At 43.6% G+C, this 22,696-nt stretch overlaps 1 protein-coding gene across 2 annotated transcripts in view; it reads right to left on the bottom strand.

Moving 5' to 3' along the window:
• The window catches only part of C6H14orf132 (chromosome 6 C14orf132 homolog), an 86,095-nt gene extending 63,881 nt beyond the window's left edge, over positions 1–22,214 (bottom strand). The window contains exon 1 of one of the 2 annotated variants that reach the window (XM_043549156.1): positions 21,735–22,214. In XM_043549156.1, coding sequence (XP_043405091.1) covers positions 21,735–22,046 — 312 coding nt within the window. In that variant the 5' untranslated portion in view covers positions 22,047–22,214. The remainder of the gene's footprint in view (positions 1–21,734) is intronic. The other variant, XM_037900912.2, reaches the window with a different exon arrangement.
• Positions 22,215–22,696: the final 482 nt, after the last annotated feature.

Genomic DNA, 22,696 nt, shown 5'->3' with positions numbered 1-22,696 from the left:
CTCTTGTGGCGATCATGTGCAGGGTATGTGTAGCTACATGCCACAGTGAAAAGCAGGCTGAATCCACATTGTAGTGTGTAGCTTTGTTTGTCAGGGAAAGGCTCTGGCAGTGGCGAGGAAGCAGGGAAAGGCCTGGCCGTGGGGATCTGCCAGACCCTTTTCCTGCTGCTGGAGCCCTTCACCGCTCTTGAAGGTCCCTGTGAGGGGAAAGACTCTGGCAGCTGGGAGACAGCTGCAGGATACTACACTGCTAAAAACAGCAGTGTGAATAGACGGGCACTTCTTTGGTATGTAGAAAGCCACAGAGAGTACGTACTTGAGTACATACCCTAAGGGTCTGGCATGGCTTTTTGCACCTAAGCAGTGCCTCATTGTCTACACTGCTATTCATACCCATGCTGGGGGGAGGAGGGTGTTGGGTCTATACTCTACACATTACTGTATGGAGCATGCAGTGCTGATGTACCTTTAGTGTAGCATTAGGTAAACAGCTTCTGTGTTTGATCCCTAACATGGTGGCTTATAGGGTCAGTGGAAGGTTTGGGGGAGACTTATTCCCCTGCACAATGGCATTAGGGCTGGTACAGCCTAGCCCCTAAATGGCAACAATATGAGGTGACATCCTATCATTGCTGAGGTTTTCTGATAGTAAGAACACACACACTGCATCGCATTGGTAGACAGGTTTGCGATATAGAAATACGCATATGCCATTATTAATGCTTTGGCCCATCTCTTTGCACAGCAGTTGTGCCCATCAACCTGGCTGTCTGGAGAGTCTGGAAAATTAACAAAAGGTTACCATGGTGTAAATCTGGAGTCATTCTAATAGGTTTTAAGGAGTTACACTGTATTTGTGCATTGTAACAGAGTAAAATTTGGTCCTAAGGGAATAATTTAAGATGGGTTTTTAAGTAAATGTTCCCAGGCAATACCAAATTTAAGAACGGATGGGGAACTGTATTGCTAGGAGGGTTGATTACAGTGATATGGGCCTTGTACAAAAAGTCTGGTTTACTGTCATTTAGAAAACTGCAAGAGAAATTTAAATTGAAAAATATTCAAGAACCTTGATTTTGTCAGTTGAAGGATTGTTCCACTTAGTCACTCCTGATGCCTTCTGGGAGGTGCCCTATTTGCTAGAGGTAGAATTCAAAATATTATTAAAGGGAAGGCTCAGGAATAGGCAAATAGAATCCTACACAGGATTATGCTTTTAATATCTGTAATGGGGAATGCATTTAACAACCCTAAAAGACATGGGCTGAATTAATTTGACACTAGCTGGAGTTGTGGATGGGAAAGGAATAGTTAGTTGTGTCACATATCTCCTAATTCACACTAATAACTGGGTGACCTATTGTGGCTTACTGAGTACACAAACAAACAATTATAAATGCAAATATATTGTATCCCATGTATTCTCTTCATTTATTTTTAATGATTTATGATAATACTTTAAGGCACTAGCCAGTATACTATAGCACCGAGCCAGCAGACAAGGGAGAATGGACAATCACCTTCACTGGAGATAATCAGATGCCCATCTACCAGGAATAAGTCAGGGATAATTAATTCAATCTAATGTAGAGGGGTGGACTCGGTGGCCCTTTTAACCTGATCTCTGGCAGGAGTAATTAGTGGGCATCTATTCATTTCATGAATCTGTCCATTCTATTGGAGGTGGTGTGAGTGAAGTCCTGCAAACTGGGTGGGATTTTCATGTAACACAAATCTCCGAGGCTGATGATCCTGTGGCAAGGAGCTTGTTCAGGTGAGCTCAGAAAGGTCTTATTCTAAATGAAGTTTATCAATGTGTAGAAAACAAATATTGTAGAAAATGGTCCTGATCTTGAGGTGCTGGGTATACTCCAGTCCCATTGACTTTAATGGGAGTTGCAGGTACTCACCGCCTCCTAGGATCAGACCCTTTGGTTGCTTCCTGAGGAGGTGAAGTTTTACAAACTCTGCTATATTCTTTTATTTTGTTTAACTGAGACCCCCCTATACCAGGCATCGATTCAACAAAGTACATAAACACACGTTTAACTTTAAGCGTGTCAGCTTTGCTGTATTGGGACTTACTGCGTTATTTAGAAAAGAATGTGAACTATCAACAATTTTGTTTGAATTTTAAAAATATCTAGTGACTAAATGAGCTGTTATAAAATTGGTCTTGTGCCCATGTTTTTGGGGAGGCTGAGCTGGAAGGTGTGAGGCTAAGTGTTTGTTTTTAGGTTACGAGGGAGAAAGCATTAATTGTTTCAAATGTTTTTTCCCCCACCACTGTTTTCAAAAAACAAAGGGAATCTTCAATTTGATTTTATAGTCACACAACTATGAATCCTCTCTGCCTTTTTACAGTAAATATTGTTTGGCCTTGTGCTGAATATTTTTTCATTTTAGTAGATTTGGTAAGCCTGAGATAACATACCCACTGAATCCAGGAATAAAATCTTTACTTTAAGGGCCAGATCCTCAGCTGGTATAAATTTAATCAATGGAGCTTTGCCAACTTAAATCAGCTAAGGATCTGGCATTAAATGCTTGGATCTCCTACTAAATTAGTATAGGAAGTAGAAGAATTCAATTATTCGGCATGTTGTCAATATTGTCTTAGCAACTAGCAGGGATATTACATTTTTACTTGTGATTTAGTTTTTTAATGGTCTACTTTAAAAATAATTAGAAAAATATTTTCATTCTACTGAGTGAATACTGAATCCATTTACTCCTGTGTTTTTAGAACTTTCTGTGCCAGAAATAGCTGCATGCTGGCTGATGTGGAACAACAAGGTCTAAATATGACAGACAGTTGGAGTATTATCTCTTTTGTCACCATCTTGTTACTTCTTTGAGAGAAGGTCAGGAACTTGCAGCTACCATAACTGAGCTGAACGTGGGATAACCCTCAATAAGTAGCCCTACATAAACTGAAAGTGGGTTCTCCTCCCCCAGTCCTGCATTTGTTACCTCTGAACAAATCAACAATCACTGAGATTTCACCTAGTTCCTGGGATGTGTAAATGTAGAGCCTGATCCTGCCAGCCTGCCCTGGCTTTACTGAAAGACTTGCCCTCAGAGAGCTTGCAAGATTGGGCCTGAAAAGATTGCTTTTGCTGTCACAGCACAGCGATGATACTTACTGAGGTCACCTCGAATGAAAGGGGGCCCTAATAATGGATTGTGTATGAGTTTGATTGTGGTGAGTGCAGCATGGAAGGGCAAGACTTGCTTAAGATGGGGAAGGAGATTAGACTTCATCAAGTTCAAAGAGAATCAGACAGACAGAAGTTGGCTTTGAGATACTGGTTATACTGGATGGGGCTGGGGCGGGCATATGCAGTAGTATAAATTCCTCATGCATGGGGAGAGGAGTGAACAGTGGAATAGGACACATGTGCACATCACCACGCCAGTCCAGCTGGCTCTCTGTGCATGACACAAGAAGTAGGAGAAACCTTCCTGCCCCCATGTAGGACTAATCTCAACTTGATCTACAGGACAAGTAGTGTGTTCCACTGGACAGAGCACCAAACTGGGAGTCAGCCAGGCCTGATTATGTTACTAATTTACTCCTTGACATTTTAAGTGAGTCACATCACCCTTCTGTGCCTCAGGTGCCCTGTCTGTAAATGATACTTGCCTTCCTCTGGAAAGTGGCTTGAAGTCCATGGGACTTAAGCACATAACTTAAGTTAAATCAGGGCCTAAAAATGGCAAGCATCTGTAGCATATAGGAATTGCGTAATATCCTTTTAAATAGTGCGTGAGCCCCCCAATGGCCCCAACCATCTTCTGTTTTAGAAGCCACCAGAGCTCTGAGAGAGCAGCAGTGTATACATGTAGCTAGGCCGCGCATGCTATATATGTTTAGTAAATATAGTTACTTAGGCTTTAAGTGTGGTTCCTTCATGTGACATTTGTTGTGCAAGAGCAATATGCAGAACAGTATCACTATTAAAATGGAAATTAGAGAGGGAAGAAATATTTAATTAAATCACTTTGTCTGACCTGAGAAAGCAGGATTGCTGTTTATTCACTGATACAGTTTCTTAATATATTAACCATACTTTATTTATATAATTTTGCATTGTTTTTATTTTATTATATTTCTTAAATAACACGGGTTAAGCAGCATGACAGGACTGATTTCATTTCACAGGAGACCTCGATAAATCCATAGCCTCTCCTCTAGCACTGAATTCAAATTTTATAACCTAGATGCAGTTTCCTAATCCAACACTGCTGGAAATAATGAGCTGGCATTCAGAAATGGCCAACGTACTCAAAATCAATTCAAACCATTCTATATTGTATACCCAATAAGGCAGACAGTAATCAGTCCCATTTTATCATGAAAGGCACATCCAGCTCTTATCATTCCTGAGAGGATGCACTGATGTATTATTACACTGAGTATATAACATAATAGAGAGAAAGAGAGGGACAGATCTCTCTCTCTCCACACACACACACGGATGACAGGTCCAGCTTTCAAATGGCAGAATTTGGCCATTGCCTTTCTTCCATTTCCCATGTTCTCCTCACCCCTATTCCTTTTGGTTTGCTGAACAGAAATGGTTTGTTGAATTGGGGCCCTCAATGGCAGCTTCTTTAGCATATTACCTTTTGCTGGCAGATCACTAAATCCTCTTTTTATGGCTGATCTATATTCCAGGGAACAGATATCACTGGGCAAATGTTATGGAAATGGGACTAATTATGTATTCACAACATTTGAAAAATACTTGCATTTCAAATTTTGTTAAGAATACATCATACCTCTTCATGCTGAGTAAGGAAGATACTATCAAAACAAAGTGTATTCTATTCTAAATCCTCTCTGCACGCTAAGTCAGGGATGCTTGGGTAAAGATGAGGGCCACATGGAAAGCGTAAAGCACAGTTGTAAAAGAAGTTTCCAAAGAGGACCCAGTTCTGTTCATTCTCCATGACATTACATGGATAATGACTTGCAAAGCTACACAGGAACGCAAGGCATCCGGAAGAAAAAAACCTTTGATTTTCTGCTCTTTCGATCCCATCTACATGTTGAGTGCCAAAGAACACACCAGGAGAATAAACCAACTGTCGCACTTTGTCAGTGAATCTGTTCAGGATTTCACTGACGTAGCCATCTGTCCATTTTCACAGCATGCCTGGTCAAGTGGTGTGAGGTCTAGAATTGTGAAAAGGTTGCACATTTGGCAAAGACTAGCACAGAAGGGGCTGCCAGTAATACCAAACGATGCTCTTTAAAGTTAGGACATGACAAATAACAAGCATTTTTATGTTGATAACGTCCACCCACAATGGAGAAAAGGGAGAAAATTTGAGGACAGGTGAACAGGAAAAAAGGAGGCATCTGAACTCACTCCCTTCCCCTCAATTGTTTTATTTTTATGTTTTAAATGTTTTTCTCCAATTGACTGGGTGGCGCCATGTACTGAAAATGGGATTCAGAGCCGTTCAGATCTGAGTTGCTGAATCAATCAGCCCAGATTGAGAGTGACCACAAGATTTTACCCTCCGATATTTTGACGACCTCTATGAAATTAGTGTGGTTTTTTCATGCCAGGTGCATTAGATTCTATATCACAACTGACGCTAAGTGGCACTCTGGTTGTGAGACTCGGCAGAGAAGAATGAACATAAAGCCAGAAGTACCTTTTCTCCTGTAAAAGTCACAGGCACACTGGTACAGAGCAGCATGGGAAAGCTTATGCTGCTGCTGCCTGTATTCTATGTATTCAGGGAACACAGGAGTTCAGTCTGCAGGGCTGCTAATCCAGCACATTTCACAAGCACTACATTCATATGGGAAAACTATGTAAAAATATTATAAAAATCCTCCACTTAAATAATAAAATACAGCATATTTAATCCAAAGTGCTTTGCAAGGTAGTGTTTATTACCCCTATTTTGCAGATGGGGAAATTGAGGCACGGGGAGATGAAATTATTTGCCCAAGTTCACACGATGAACCAGTGTCACTATCACGACACGAATTCATGTCTGTTGGCTCTGAGTCCCATAGGCCAATAATGATGCCCTCCTAATCTGTACTACTAGTCACCTTGGCCAACCTGAACTTTGCAGCTCTGCCACAAAGCGATAGCTCTTTTTAGTCCTTTCAAAAGGGCTGTGCTAAAACATGAGAGAACTGGCTACAGACGATCATGGTAGTTGCAATAGAGCAGACATTTGCAAGTTTTGGGGTCCCTTTTAGCAGTGGGCCAGCACACCCACTTAATCCCTGTTTTATAGTGGCCCTCTCCACAAGAATGAATTTCACCTTTTGGACCAAATCTTACAAAGACCCAAGCATGGGTATGAATGTAAGACTTTGAAGATCGGGGCTTTAGTTTGTTGCATGCACTAGACCAGTGGTTCCCAAACTTGTTCCGCCGCTTGTTCAGGGAAAGCCCCTGGCGGGCCAGGCCGGTTTGTTTACCTGCCGCGTCCGCAGGTTCGGCCGATCGCGGCTCCCAGTGGCCGTGGTTCGCTGCTCCAGGCCAATGGGAGCTGCTGGAAGTGGCGGCCAGGACGCCCCTCAGCCCGCGCCGCTTCCAGCAGCTCCCATTGGCCTGGAGCAACGAACCGCGGCCACTGGGAGCCGCGATCGGCCGAACCTGCGGACGCGGCAGGTAAACAAACCGGCCCGGCCCGCCAGGGGCTTTCCCCGCACAAGTGGCGGAACAAGTTTGGGAACCATGGCACTAGACCAGTGGTTCTCAAACAGGAGTCTGGGGTTCCCTAGAGCAGGTTTCAGAGGGGCCACCAAGCAGGGCCAGCATTAGATTCGCTGGGGCCCAGAGCAGAAAGCCGAAGCCCCACCACACAGGGCTGAAGCCCAGGGCCCTGAGCCCCGGCATCCTGGCTGAAGCTGAAGTCTGAGCAATGTAGTTTCACAGGGACCCCTGTGGCATAGGACCCCAGGAAGTTGTCCTGCTTGCTACCCCCTATCACCAGCCCTGGCCTTCATATGTAGAAAACCAGTCATTGTGGCACAGGTGGGCCGTGGAGCTTTTATAGCATGTTGGTGGGGGGAGGAGGAGGGGGCCTCAGAGAGAAAAAGGTTGAGAATCCCTGCACTAGAGCACAAAAGCTGAGTTAGGAAATGAGAGTGGAAAGTCCAAGAAGCACCAGGCAGATCTGTGGGACTCCATTCTCAAAGAAAATTTTCACACAAAATCTGAAGACACAGGGGTAGAAAGGAAGGTCATGGGACAGGCCTCGCAAATGCTAACGGTGTGATAATGGAGGCCTGGCTCTGGAAAATGACCTTTCTCTCTCTGGTCCGAGTGTCCAGATATCCTACATCCCCTTGAAGAACAGCAATGACATGTAGCCCCAAAGTTGTGAGCCAGGGACCCCAAATCAGCAAGGCACTTAAGCACGTGCCTCACTTTAATCACAAGAGAAGTCCATGGGATTGCTCACAAGCTCAAAGTCAGGCACATGCTTAAGTATCTCACTCAATTGGAGCCACAGATCAGCTGCAGAGAATCAGCCCCTGTCAAGGTTCCTCCCCAACTCTGAACTCTAGGGTACAGATGTGGGGACCTGCATGAAAACCTCCTAAGCTTACTTTTACCAGCTTAGGTTAAAACTTCCCCAAGGTACAAATTAATTTTATCCTTTGTCCTTGGAATAACCACTGCCACCACCAAACTCTAACTGGGTTTACTGGGAAACGTAGTTTGGACACGTCTTTCCCCCCAAAATCCTCCCAACCCTTGCACCCCACTTCCTGGGAAAGGTTTGGTAAAAATCCTCACCAATTTGCACAGGTGACCACAGACCCAAACCCTTGGATCTGAGAACAATGAAAAAGCATTCAGTTTTCTTACAAGAAGACTGTTAATAGAAATAGAAGTAAATAGAAGTAAAGAAATCACCTCTGTAAAATCAGGATGGTAGATACCTTACAGGGTAATTAGATTCAAAACATAGAGAATCCCTCTAGGCAAAACCTTAAGTTACAAAAAAGACACACAGACAGAAATAGTCATTCTATTCAGCACAATTCTTTTCTCAGCCATTTAAAGAAATCATAATCTAACGCATACCTAGCTAGATTACTTACTAAAAGTTCTAAGACTCCATTCCTGTGCTATCCCCGGCAAAAGCAGCATACAGACAGACACAGAGCCTTTGTTTCCCTCCCTCCTCCCAGCTTTTGAAAGTATCTTGTCTCCTTATTGGTCATTTTGGTCAGGTGCCAGCGAGGTTACCTTTAGCTTCTTAACCCTTTACAGTGAGAGGATTTTTCCTCTGGCCAGGAGGGATTTTAAAGGGGTTTACCTTTCCCTTTATATTTATGACAGCCCCTCTGAGTCTTCAGCATCAGATGCTCTGTCTTGGAAACCCTTTTATTTGGGGAGACTCTTTTTGATCTGCCTTATTCTCCCGTTACTCCTCTCCGCTCCAAGCATGTGCATGCTGCAGCGTCCTCCAGAGGGGTGGCTTTAGTTTTCTCTTAGATTCTTCCTCCTCCCGAGGGACTGAATATGCTGCTTCTACAGTGTGACCAGCTCCTGCCAGCTCCAAGTTCCTGCAGCCCAAACCCTGATGCCCAGCAGGGGAGCATGTGCCTTACTGATGCTTGACTGGTGGGTTTGGCAGAGGATAAATAATGTTGCAAGTATTATTGTTTAAAAAGCTAAACATCATTTCGGAGATGTTTCCCCTTTTTATAACATTATAACCACTTCTCAAAAATAAGCAGAACAGCAGCAGTAGCAGCAAAAAAGCCAGTTTTGGTGTCAAAAATGTACTATTTGATCATTCAACAGAGAGGACTCAGCTTGTCATATAACAAAAGAACTGGCACTTGGTCTGCCTCTGCCTCCCAACGTCTGTTCCTAATAGGCTTCCAGCTCAGTTGAAGTGACTGGAATACTAATTTTTTCTAGTTAGCTCGTTCTTGGCAGGTTCGGGGCCTGACAGCTAATACGAGTGCAGAATTCAACACTGAATGGGAGCGACAAGAGGTTCAGTCGAGGAACAGGAATAATTGTGGTTTCAAACTTGCTTTGCTGGGAGACATACATAAAAGGAGCTGCACGTGGGTGTGAGCCTGTATGTGTGGGCGTACAGTAGCTGCAAGTAATAAACCAAATTCTGGCTGCCATGCACCCAGAGACTCATGTCAGAACATTTGCAGGCAGAGAGGTATCACAATGGGGAATGTTTTCCTCTGCTCCTGGTTTTCCCCCAGAGCTGTGGAGAGGACATTCTCCAAGCATTCAGCACTAGACATCTTCAGGCCATGTGCTGGGGTTGGAGGGAAAGGGCATTAACCATTTGTAGGTTAAATTTGCTCTTCCGCAGGTGAGGGCAGTGCAAGGTTTGTGCATCACTTAATTTTTCAAAATGCACCCTTGAGTGCATCTGGCCCCTGGCCCTACAATGGGAATTACAGACACCCCAGATAATAAAGCTATTTGTGCTTCTGGCATGAACAATATGCAGGGCAGATTCTCCTTTCACTTATACTGGTTTCACACTGGTGTTACTCCACTGATGTCGATGGAATTAGTCCTAATTTAGCCCTGAGAGGAGAATCAGGCCCTTAGCGGATGGCACAAATGTTTCCGATTTACTGCTGCTCTGGGTGGACCTCCAGTGAGATGACAGCGCTCGTCTGTTGAAAGCACTTTTTTATTAAGAGCAACACTGATTTACCATTTCTATTTTAGGGCACCCATTTTACATGATGGCCCGTGTAAGCCATTTAGGGCAGTGCTCCCCAAACACTTTATCTCGTGTTCACCCCTTACCTTATCTGTTTCCCCACCCCCACCCCAGGAGCCAGGGCCAGCTCTGGGAGAGGGGGACACGGACCAGGGTAAGGGGGTTGAGGTTGGGGCCGCAGCTAGGAGCAGAGCCTCAGCCCGAGGCCAGCAGCCGGGGCACCGGGCCAGCAGCCGGGGCACCGGGCATGGGGCTGACAGCCAGGACCCTAGAAGAGGGGCCAGGAGCAGAGCCCTGAGCATAGGGCTGGCAGCCGGGCTCCGGGCGTGGGCAGGGAGCAGAGCTCGAGGCACAGAGCCAGCAGCCATGGCTGGGACCAGGAGCAGAGCTGTGTGGTGTTCCCTCCCCGCGCCCCATGGGGGCTGGCCTAGCCACGCCCTCCCTGAACTTTCCTCTGTGCCACCTAGGGGCATGCCCCACAATTTGGGGACCTCTGATTTAGCAGGTTCTTTTTATATTATAACACTCACCTAGGCAAGGGACTATGTGAAATCATAGCTGAGCCGGCACTAGCCCATTCAGAGTCCTAAGTAGGAATATTTTTGCCCCCCAAAACACATCATAATTAATAGGGGGCCCCTTGAGCTGCTTGAGGCACTAAGCCAGTGGCTCTCAACCGTTCCAGACTACTGTACCCCTTTCAGGAGTCTGATTTGTCTTGCATACCCCCAACTTTCACCTCACTTTGTAAGCATACTTGCTTACAAAAATCAGACATAAACACACAAAAGTGGCACAGCATATTACTAAGCAATTTTTCAGTTTTTCTCATTTTTGCCATATAATTATAAAATAAATCAATTGGAATATAGGTATTGTACTTACATTTCAGTGTATAGTATATAGATCAGTATAAACAAGTCATTGTCTATATGCCATTTTAGTTTGTACTGACTTTGCTAGGGCTTTTTATGTAGCCTATTGTAAAATTAGATAACTATCTAGATGGGTTTATGTATCCCTGGAAGGCCTCTGCGTACCCCTAGTGGTACGTTATCCCTGGTTGAGAAACACTGCCCTAAGCAATTGCTTAGTCTGCTTATGCCTAGTCCCAGTGTAATGTTGACAGACCCCCGGTTGTCAGTGGGCAGGATTGAACCTGGGGCCTCTGGAGTTTAGTGCATGAGCCTCTACTGCATGAGCTAAAAGCCAACTGGCTGAGACTCATTAATCTCTCTAAGTGGTCTCAGTGCCACTAGAGGAGATAGAACACCACACCCAGAAGGTATGTGGGTTACATACTTCCCCTAGCTGAGGAAGCACGTCCAGAGACTTCCCAGTTGAAATCCCAGACAAGCCCCTACTTGTAACGCTGACAGACCCCGGTCGTTAGCAGGCGGGATCAAACCAGGGACCTCTGGAGTTTAGTGCATGAGCCTCCAGTCTTCCGTATGAGCTTAAAGCCAACTGGCTGTTAGCTAAGGCTGAAGAGCAGACTCATTTTATCTCTCTCTAAGCGGTCTTGGTGCCACTACATGGGACAGAACACCACACCCAGAAGGTGTGTGGGTTACACCAGCTCTGAAGGATAGATGGAGGATTCTTAGAAACATTCACTGAAGGGATTTTCTGCCATGAAAGTCCTTGCAGGTACACTGAGCATGCTAACAAAGTTGGTCAATGCTAAATTTACTTCTGCTGCCATTCTAATTTTCCACTTTCTACATTACTGCGCCTTTCATCTGAAGGATCCAAATTGGGTTTTTACGTGACGCTATGATTTGATAATGTTCAAACAAGCAGTAGAATGGATTCTCATTTTGTAGCTCTAAGTCTCATTCCAAGTTTTGGTTTGTTTTTGGGTTTTCTGAGTGGGGCGGGGAAATAGTTTGCTTTAAAAAAAAATAAAATTGTGTCATTGGGCTAAACTCTTCTATGCTGAGTGTTGTCTGGCACAGGAATTGGAACAGGTGCATCAAGAGCCAGAACTGACTCCCTAATTCTCAACCGCATCTCCAACACAACTGAAAGCTTCTGCCAGGCAGTTTCTCCCACTCACAGAGAGGCCTTAGGAGGAATGCTGTGGTGGAGAAGTGATGCAAAGAGACCATACACTGGCCACAGAATCTTGTCCAATATCTATAGCAGCCATACAAAATTCTCAAGAAAGTGTATCAGCCTGCGACAGAGTACTGAGCAACAGCAGCTACGCCAGCACTCTGGTCACTGCAGTTCTAACTGCCGTACTTTCTCCAGAGCAGACCTCATTAAGAAGAGCTGGGCCTAATTGATGGGCTGAGGAGAACTAAAAGGCTAATTAAGCTGGGGGCTCCCTAGGTGTAAGGCTGTATAGTATACAAGGGTAACGGGAGCCAGCATTGTAAATAAACTGCACTGGGTGTTTTACCGGCATAAAGGTCTCTCAGCTGTTTGTGGAATTGAGCAGGGACAGGAGCAAGCCGGCCCTGCCACACGGTCCATAAACCCCCCCTGTAACAACGGTAATGATTATTATAATTAAAACAACTAATGGTAACCTTCTAACTCACAAAGAATGTTACTTGTCAGTAAAGTTGGTCAATTTATTCATTCTTCATACAGTGTCTATCTAATTTAGCACGCTTTGCTGTTTGCACTTTATTCCTGCATTGTGAGATTCAGTCTATGTCCATTAAAAAGGGATTTGTATAAAACTCAGGGCTAAATTTTCTAAAGAATTCAGACTGCAACTCTGCTTATATACACTTAGAATCCAGTAATATAAGAATGGAGGGAGTACTCCAAGAATTCACTTCACATTGATTTCAAAGGAGTTGACAGTGCTCAGCCCTTTTAAGAGCGCCCAGGACACTGCAGTACTGGGCTCTTACGGCAGGGCAAAATATACACATAAGAACAAACACTATATTCAATCAGCATGCGGTGCTTCTTCAATCTTGGTTCCTCTTCACGCTTCCACCTCTTGGAATTTCCTCTTTACAATGGGCCCCAGCAGAGCTCCTGCCATAAGAAAGCTGGGAAATAATCCTTTAAAAAAAAAACAAAACCCAAAACCCCAAAAAGGTGTGTTTATGGATAATACCAATGTCTGTTTCCAAATATTTTTATCCACTTTATCTTTGCACTAGCAGGAAATTTTAAAAAAGACTCAGATACTAATTGTCAAAGATTCAGAATGTAGTGACTGGGGATGTGGTGGTTCATAACAGACAGAAATAAAATCATAATTGTAATACTTCATAAAATTCAGTTATTAGCTAATTGACACATAAAACTGACAGCAAAGAGGGGCATTGTTCTCTGCAAACTGTGTATCCATGCACATGTACAAAAACCCCCACAAAACACAAACTAATGAATGTGAAACCCAGGTGTTCACAAAAAGGTGCATACACACACAGACACACACTCCTACCCACCTGCCTTTCTTTCCCTAAAAGTTTTAGTAATTTCCAATGAGACAATGTGGGTAAGGTAATCTCTCTCTTTGGACCAACTTCTGTTGGTGAGAGACATAAAAGAGCTCTTCTTCAGATCTATGTAAGCCTGAAAGCTTGTCTCTCTCACCAACAGAAGTTGGTTGAGTAAAAGATATAGCCTCACCCACCTTGTCTCTCTAATACCCTGGGACCAACACAGCTACAACTCCACTGCATATAGTAATTTCCAATGGAATATTTATCACTGATTTTTTTTTTTTACAGGAGAGAGAAATAGACAATTGCTGACATTAATCTCTTTAAAATGATTCTTTCCAAAACACCAGCTTTGTTTGGGATACTTCTGGAGCATGAGATAACGTACTTCTATAATTGTATTCCCATTCTCCCACTCTGATTGGTCTTGATCCCCTAAAGTGCTGAGCAAAGTTCTTTAGCATGTGCTTCACTTTAAGCAGATGAATGCCCCCACTGGTGTCAGTGGGACCATTCATAGATATTAAGGACAGCACACGTTGCTGGAAAGGAGTCAAGAGTTCTCAGCATCGCCCAGGATCAAGCCCATAATGCTAGGACAAAGCAGCCTCTTCCAATGCGCAGTGTAAGAATTTCACAAAACAAACCAAATCTCTGCAGAATGAAGTTCAAAAACTTTTTTGGCACAATGATTCTGCTACCTGAGAAGCAACATGAGATTTGGAGATGCTGTCTTGGTCTCCACCGTTTCTGTAGCTAGAGATATTTCCTTTAAGATTCTGCCAATCGCATATGGCATCGAATCCCAGACAGGCCACACCAAAGATTATTCACACCGGAGCCTCTAGCAGCAGATAGCCTTTTGTAGAGTAATGGGCCCCAACAAATGTCCTGGATCTGAACACGACCGACTTATGTGTTGAGGGGGTATGGGGTGGAATTTGATCTGTATCTAAGTTTCACAAGTGGCCCATATCTCTATAATGGGCCATATCAAAACCCCTGATCTTAAAAGATGCCCTGAACTTTGAGAATTTGAAACCTGGATCTGGACCTGAATTTTGCAGCTTGGGCACATCTCTGATCTTTTAGTTTCCCAAATAGGTTGATTCAATTTATTATGGGTCAAGACATTCTAGATCTGTATTGATTAAAGGATGCAAAAAAAAATTACTTTAACTTTTGGAAAACAGCAAAGCTGGTAGAGGAATTTATGGTGCCTTACTATATTGTAAGTTTTATGCCAGTTTGTATTGAAATAATTATATTTTCATATAAGGGGAGGTCTGCATCCACTTAGGTAGAATTATTAATGTTGTATACTAAGGATCAAAGAGGATTTGGCTTTTAAGTCTAAAAAGCTGACGTGTGATACTCATGCATCTTTAAATCTCCTTTTCTAATTTGTTTTCTTCCACATGATATACTGTTTTGAAGATCAGAACATTTCCCTGAACTTGTGCCAAACGAAGAACAAGTTCCCAAGTGTGATCAGTGCATTCCTGAATATCAGACACATCTACTCAAGGTACTAAGCAGGTCTGCAAGATCTAACTCTTTAAGCTGATATTGAATCCAGGTTTCAACACACCCATCTAGAATCAGTTGTCAAGATTCTTCCTTATGCTGGGACCACTGTATACTGCTCTAGTAGTGTAAAGGGGCCAGAAAGGTTTTAAAAGGCTCCTGCAGAATAACCTCATTGTTGGAAGTTCTCCAAATAGCATACGATCTTTATAATAGCTCTACACTGGCATCACCTCCTGGACCCTCTGGCAGAGGATGCGGTAGAGTTGATTGGGGAGCTATGATCTGGCTGTTCTGTGCTACCGTAACAGTCTATGGAGTATATTAACAAGATGGCACAATTTAGAGCCCTGGGGTTTCTCTAAGCTGCACTGGAGATAAAGAACACATTCCTGTGAAAAGGGCCTGATCCATGCCTATTAAAGTCAATGGAATGACTCCCACACAGAATATGGGAACAATTAAAACAGAATCTGCTATATTATTTTAAATGTGTTTCTTTAACCTCCACAGTGCACTGCTGAGGTGCACTTTAATGTCTATGGAGGACAAGATATAAGATGTACCTAGCCCTAGCATAAATTCAAGGTTAGAAAACTCACTCTAGCAACGTGAAGAATTTGTACTTAATCTGAGCAAACTCAAATTGCAGGCCTAAGAGTTAACTTTAACTTGACCTTGGATTCTCAGAAGTTGTACCAAAAAAGTCTTTTGAACCAGGCAGAACACAAAGATAATTTAATTTTGTAAGTTACACTTGTACCGATGAACTCATTTAGAATCAGAGTAGCAGCCGTGTTAGTCTGTATTCACAAAAAGAAAAGGAGTACTTTATTTGAGCATAAGCTTTCGTGAGCTACAGCTCACTTCATCGGATGCTTATGGTCAAATAAATCTGTTAGTCTCTAAGGTGCCACAAGTACTCCATTTCATTTAGAATCTTGACCACATTCTCTAGAGTCTTAAAAGGCTTAGTCTTTTCGTTACCAGGTACTCTTTTTTTGGTACAATGCAAAGGACATTGATGGGGTTCAGAAAATAGTAGTGGTTTACATAGCACATAGTGCAATAAAAATACAAAAAAAGGAAAGGAGGATTCCGCAATTTTCTCTTTCACTATGGAGCAAAAATTACACCTATCTTTTCAAATCCTTTAAACATTGTGGGGATAGGGGAATATTACAAATGTAAATCCTAAAAAATAACTAACTGGACCTAGTTATACAATTGGCATGTACGATAGCAATGATATGTATCACACTTAAGACCATATAACCATTCTTTTTTTTCCAAATTTTTTTAACATAATTTAAACTTGTTGTTTAATTACAGAGCTTTTAAAAACAAAAACAAAACAAAACCAAAAAACACATCTTTGCCTGGTACCAGGTTGTGGTCACTGACAAAATAATTGATAGATTCCAAGGCCAGAAGGGACCATTGTAATCTAGTCGGATCTTCTATACAACACAGGCCAGAGAACTTCCCTAAAATAATTCCAAGAAAATACCTTTTAGAAAAAAATATCTAACCTTGATTTTGAAATTGTCAGTGATGGAGAATCCATCACAACTGTTGGGGTTAATTCCCTCACAATCAAAAATTGATACCTTTTTTGCAGTCCGAATTTGTCTAGCTTTAGCTTCCAGCCATTGGATTGTATTACATTTATTTTCTATAAACCCATGTTGATTTCCATTAACAACATTATCCATCTTTAATTTTGTATTAATCAAGTCCCAGAACAGCCACTTCAATATCTTAGGTTGACAGGCCTACCCATGTCACCTCATTTACCCCAAATTGGCACAACAGTCACCTTCTTTCAGTCTTTTCTACTTTGCCCAGTGCTCCAAAACTTTTTGAAAAATCAACATTAAACTGTCCTGTGAGCTCCTCAGCCAGCTCTTTTAAAAACGTTTAGATGCAAGCTATCTGGACCTGCTGATTTAAAAATGTTTAACTTCAGTAGCTTCTGTTTAATATCCTCCAGAGATACTAGACTAGGAAAGAGTGTTATCAACACTATATGATGAGACTATATAATCTGTTTCCCCCCAAATACAGAACAGAAATATTTATTGAATACTTCTGCCTTTTCTGCATTATTATTGATAATTTTACCATTTCCATTTAGTAATGGACCAATACCACTGTCATGGTTGTTTTTGTTCCTAATATATTTTAAAAACTCCTTATCATTCTTAACTCTGCCGGCCATAGAGTTCGCCTTGTGTTCTTTTGCTTCCCTTATCAATTTTCTACAGTTTCTAATTTATGATTTATATTCATTATTATCAATTTCCTCTTTCTTCTATTTGTTTTTTATTTGTATAGCTGCTTTCACTTCCCCTCTAAACTAGGTCAGTTTTTTAACCAGCACAGCCTTCTGATATGTAGTCAGAATTCAGGGCTCAGTCCTGCATGCCCTCAGCTCCCACTGGGCACTGAGGGTGTTCAGCACCTCACAGAATTGGGCCGTTATTTTGAAAGACTGAATCTCTATGTAAAATAAAGAGAAGCCAATTTTATTTCTAAGATTATTTACAGTACAAATGTGCTCCCAGGTGAACACAGAGCACGCAAAGGTAAAATATACATACTACAATATAGCTCAACACTTGCATGCCAACATATCTCGTACATCGGAAGCAGAGAGGAGGCAGACTGAAAGCAACAAAGACATAAACATCTTTCATAGTTATTTTTTGTTATTTTCATTTACTAAGGGGCTCTCCATAAATTATATAACACCTTTTCGAGTGATTTTTTTCAAGACCTTCCTCTCACTCTTGTAACACTAAAACAAGCATGAAAATTAAGGATCCACCCTTAATGTGTTACATAATTAATGGACAACCCCTAATCCCCTGCTCTTCTGCACACTGAAAAAAAAGGTTCATAAAAGATTTGTTTAAACTTTTTTTTATTTAATTAAAGGTTGAGCTATAAGGGGCTTTTATATTTAAAAACACTTCAGTTTTACACTGTTAGTACATAGTTATTTTTATGGTCAACAGACTATATGTAGCAAACATTTCTGAGTTATGCAATATGTAGCCTAAAAACAAAGGGTTTTAGTGGTCCTCTGCTACTTTAAAGTTGCCTGTCCCTGACGTATTGTGTGAATGCATTACTTAAAGATCAATATACAAAGCCTCTCTCACAGGAATATTAATGGCCTGATGAACTCACAAGAGCAAGGAAATTCAGTTAAGATTTAACCCTTGCCTTTGTGGCTAGCTATGCTCTTCGCTCACAAGCACTGCCTACCTTGTCATAAAAATCAGGTATAATATTTATGCATCTGGCATTTATGCCGTAAAATGGCAAACACAATCTTACTGGATCTCCTCCTGCCCCCATCTCATCTCCTGTCCTCACACATCCTCTCCTTTAACCACCAACTCCTCACCTGCCTTGTCAAGCAGGGCCAGCTCAGTGCACCATCTCACCACAGACGCTATGGACACAAATGGCTCCAGCCACACCGAGCAGATTGAAAGCCATGGGGTAGTTTGAAAGATGAAGAGTTGCATAATACAATAGGCGACATGACGACAACACTGAGCATTGGAACCCCTAGGATAATGCCGTTATGTCAAACAGATCATACATCTTGGCTTTGAATTACAAAAACAGCAGGAAAAGGAGGCCGGAAAAAGAAGGGCAACAAAAATAAGAGACGTGTGTCTGTCTGTATGAAATTCCACTTGGGAAAGGATTGTTTTGTTCAGAATGAAGACAGAGTAAGAGGTGCTGTGGTAAAGGTCTAGTGAAGGCTAGTTGGGCATCTCTACTAAACATAGCAACCCTTAACATGGATTTACATAATATACACATAAAACCTCAAATCATCCCCTCCTATGCGACAGGTTTTTATGGAGGGAAATCTGCACAAGGATCTCCTCATGGAGTTCCCTCATTTCCCCCAATGGGCAGATCCCTTGGAATTCATTTGGCTCCTGGGAAAAGCGCAGAAGGTCCATAGGGGCACTCTGCCTCTACACTGGCTCTGGCCCCTGGCAGCATGGCTTTGGAGTTGCACTCCCAGGGACTCCTATGGCCATGGCAATTCCCGGGACCACGGGGTGGGAGGGCACCATGTGGAAAAGATAATACAGCTTCAGGTTGTTTAACCTTTTCCTCCTACAGTCCAATCATTTGTCCCTGCCTCGGTCCACTCAATCCTCCCCTAGTTTGCCCAGTCTCCACCCTATCCCCGAGTGGACCCTACACCAGCAACTCTCCTCAGAGGGTCCAGGCAGAGATGTAGGGAAATAGCATTCTGGAGGCAGCAGACCTTCCACCTCTCCTTACCACAAGAGAGGGAGATCTGTATATACACAAGATCCATGGAGGGATGATCTCATTCTCTCTCTAGCACTCACTGCAGCAGGATATTAACACCACAAATAACTGACTTTAAAAATACTCAGACATTCGTATAAAGAATAGATTCTGAAACTTCACCAGGTAGGACCTTAAAGAGACTATTCATCTTCATATTTCACGGAAAAAGTTGGAGGGTCAGGAAGAAACACACCCACACACTCCTATTGCCTAATTTAGTACATATTAAAATTATTAATAGGGGACTTTTGTGGAGAAAATAAGGGCCCAGCTCTTCAGCTTTTTGAATATACTGAAGATGGGGAAAACAGGATTTTTAGAATGAGAACTGTAAACAGCAAGTATAGTGCTAAGAAAGGAATGCAGATGGTCTTAAGGCACAGCTTTTGGCCTCAGGAGATGTTGGTTCTATTTCAGATTATGCCACAGACATTCTCTGTGACTTTCAGTCAATCACTTAATTTTCCTCTGCCTCGGTTCCCCATCTGTAAAATAGAGATGATAATATTTCTCTTCCTCACAGTGGTGTCATGCAGATAAAGGCATCAGTGATTTTGAGGTACCCAGGGACTATGGTAATGGGGACCATAGAAAACTCTGTAACTAAAGAAGTATATTCCCGCTTAAACAGGGACACTTGGAATGTATGACAGTTTCCTTTGAATAATCCAGAACGGGACTCTGTTGAAGGAACGAGAGCAGATTAGATAAGCCATTGATTTTTTTCCCCAGTATGGCATTGCTTATAGAATATTCTTATTATGGACATTCCCACTAAATACAAGAGGCTACTTCACTTTTGGGCAACGGGGTCAGTCCTCCTTCAGGAAGACATAGCTCGATACCCACACCAAGAAGAAGTAGGCTGTGGAGAGGGAGAAGACTGCATACAAGAGAACACTACCATCCCATTAATGAAATACAGCACACTTGGGACCAAATTTTGCTCTCCATTACACTCATAAAATGCAATTGTAGGCAGTGTCCAGGCCATTACACTGATGTAAAGTGAGACCAGAATTTGGCCCTTAGTATATTTCTAAAGAGAGATGGGCTGAATCCTTTGGCAAAGTTCCAAATTTTGCAGATCATACCCACCTCTCTGTAAAAACCAAACCAAACAAACAAAAAACAAACCAACCAGAAATGACCTTAAAGTATCCTAAAAGTACAGTCTATTGAAGATGCCCTATTGACATAAAACCCTGTGTTTTCATAGCATATCTTAGATACAGCTTCTCTCTTCAAAACAAAACAATACAAAAAAAAAACATGATAGCACCACCCAGGTCACAGACATTTCTTGGCCTTGAGGATATCTGGAACCATTGAGTTGCTCTCCCCATAGTGAATGTTTATTTCCTTGTATATTTATAGGACTACCCCACAGAACTTATTTGGTAGCTTGTCATATGTTTGCGCATACACATGACATATACAGAAACAGTTTTCAGAATCAGAAAATAATATATATAAACACACAGACATGCACAAACACACACTTAAAGAGAGAAAAACAAATTGTGCACTGTACTCCCATTAATATTTCAGGGGATAAAATAATCTCTGGCCCTGGTGGGAAAAATACTGTTCTCGCTCGAATTTGAAAACAAAATAAATATAATAGAAAGCAGGGCTGCATAAGGAGATGGCCATTGAATTTATACAACCATATTTCAGCCTTGGAGGCACCCAGCAGACATTAGCACTGGAAAAATTTCATGCTTGCTCCTCCCTTCATACAACATAATCCAATTTAACATGAAATCACCTGGCATAAACTTGAAGCGTAACATAATATAAACGAATGGTCTGGCAGCCAGCTGAGTACCAATAGGCAACTAAAAAATAAGATTTTGCTTCTAATGTTGCTGCTGTTGTGCCCCTGTAAGAATATAAACCTAGCAGCAGAGAGGCAACTGTGAAACTACTTATGGAGAACAGCAGCTCCATTTTCAGAAGTGCAGCTCTGTTCAGTGTAAACAGCTGTTGTGCTGTATGCTGATTTGTGCATAGGAGCTCTTATTAATATGGTGCCTACTGATTTCCTGGAAGGTCTTTGAGAAAATAAAGCGACTGTTCTGGGTATTATTAATGATTGTTATGAAAGTGATGGTGATTAACAGTTTATGTGATCAAGTCAATGCAATTTTTTATTTATGTGAAAGGGTGCTGGCTGGCATTGAAATCTTGCTGGTTTTCTTTCCCCGGGGAGCACCAGGAGAATCCCTTCTCCCCTTTGCCAAATAATGACAATGTACAATTTAAATGATCATTAAGTGCCCTTTAAAAAAAAACAACCCAGCAGGATTGACTGTATACAAAACACTCCCTCTACGGCCAGCTGTTTGGGTCAGTGCTCGTCTTTCGCTCTGTTCTAAACAGAGCTTCAGAGTCACTAGGAAAAGGACCCTCCCTGCTGGGCAGGGAGTGGGGGAAGATCAGTTATCACAATGCGTCCGCTCTGATCCACATGCCCCGCTCCCTCTCGCAGCCCCTGCCCGGCGCGGGCCACCCCCGAGCCTCAGGCAGAGGCAGGGGGGAGAAAGCAGCCTCTTCCTGTGTCAGTCCCCCCGCGCACCTGCCAAGCTCCCCGGACTGGAGGCTACGGCCGGGCAGCCCCTGGGGGAGGTGGAGTTTCTGGGGAGGAAGGGGACTCAGATCCAGTGGGGAAGGGAGGGGTGGGGGTTAACCAGGCACTGAAATCCGGTGCCTCTGGCGGGACTGGCCACTTACCTGTGCAGCCATGAAGGAAAGGTCCATGGTGCTGCTGCGGGTGGTGGCGGTGCTGCTGCTGGAGAGGCTGCCGCTGCTGCCCGGGGTCGGCAGGTCCCTGTGGCGCTGCGGAGGAGGAGGAGGAGGAGGAGGAGGGAGCTGGTCCTCCCCCAGCAGCAGCCGCGGGCGCGTTAGCAGTTCCAGCTCAGTGCGATCGCGGCGCCCCGACAGCAGCCCGGCTCCCCGCAGCCTCCTCTCATGGTCTGCGCGGGCAGCGGCTCGGGCAGCGGCAGCTCCCAGCACAGCAGCCGCCGAGCCAGCCCGTGCTGTCATGTGATTCCCCCTCCCTGCTCCCCGCCTACTGCTCGGGCGAAGCCCCGCAGCCCTGCCCGGGCTCTCCCTCGCCTGCCCAGGGGACGAGCCCGGTCTGCCGCCGGCCGCAGCGGGGGCCGTGCACGCCTGGCTGAGCCTGTCACAGCGGTTAGCTGCGGGCGGCGCCTGCTCTCCGGGCCTTCCCCGCTCCACTCCACTGCCGCCCTTGGGCGGACATTGCGCCTTCCCTGGCCCCGCTGGGCCACCAGCGCATTGCCACTGGCTTCCCCCACTTACTCCTACCAGGGCAGCGGGAAGCAGGTTCACTGTGTCAGGCATAGGCAATCCTTCAAACCTGGGGCGTGGGGATGACTGCCCGCTAAGAGGATTGCCCGCTAAGGGGATTCCCCCCCCCCAAAAAAAAAAAAAAAAAAAAAAGATTCCACTCCCAGAAGACTACTAGTGCATGCAAAGCCTAACACCCTTAGGCCTGAAGGGAAGGGCAAGCCCCCTGGCTTCGGGGAGACCAAGACCTCAACTTTGGTTGAAGTGGCATTCCTCTCTTTCCCTGTCCAGGAACAATAAACCTCTGAAAGCTACACTGATTAAAAACTACCCATCACTCCCCTGTGTTGTACTGTAGAGTAAGGATAACTATGAGGGTGCAAGCT

The sequence above is a fragment of the Chelonia mydas genome, chromosome 6 (assembly GCF_015237465.2).
Source record: "Chelonia mydas isolate rCheMyd1 chromosome 6, rCheMyd1.pri.v2, whole genome shotgun sequence".
Taxonomy (NCBI): Eukaryota; Metazoa; Chordata; order Testudines; family Cheloniidae; genus Chelonia; species Chelonia mydas.
Note: the sequence above shows the minus strand (reverse complement) of the source record. Positions and strands in the feature narration are given on the sequence as shown.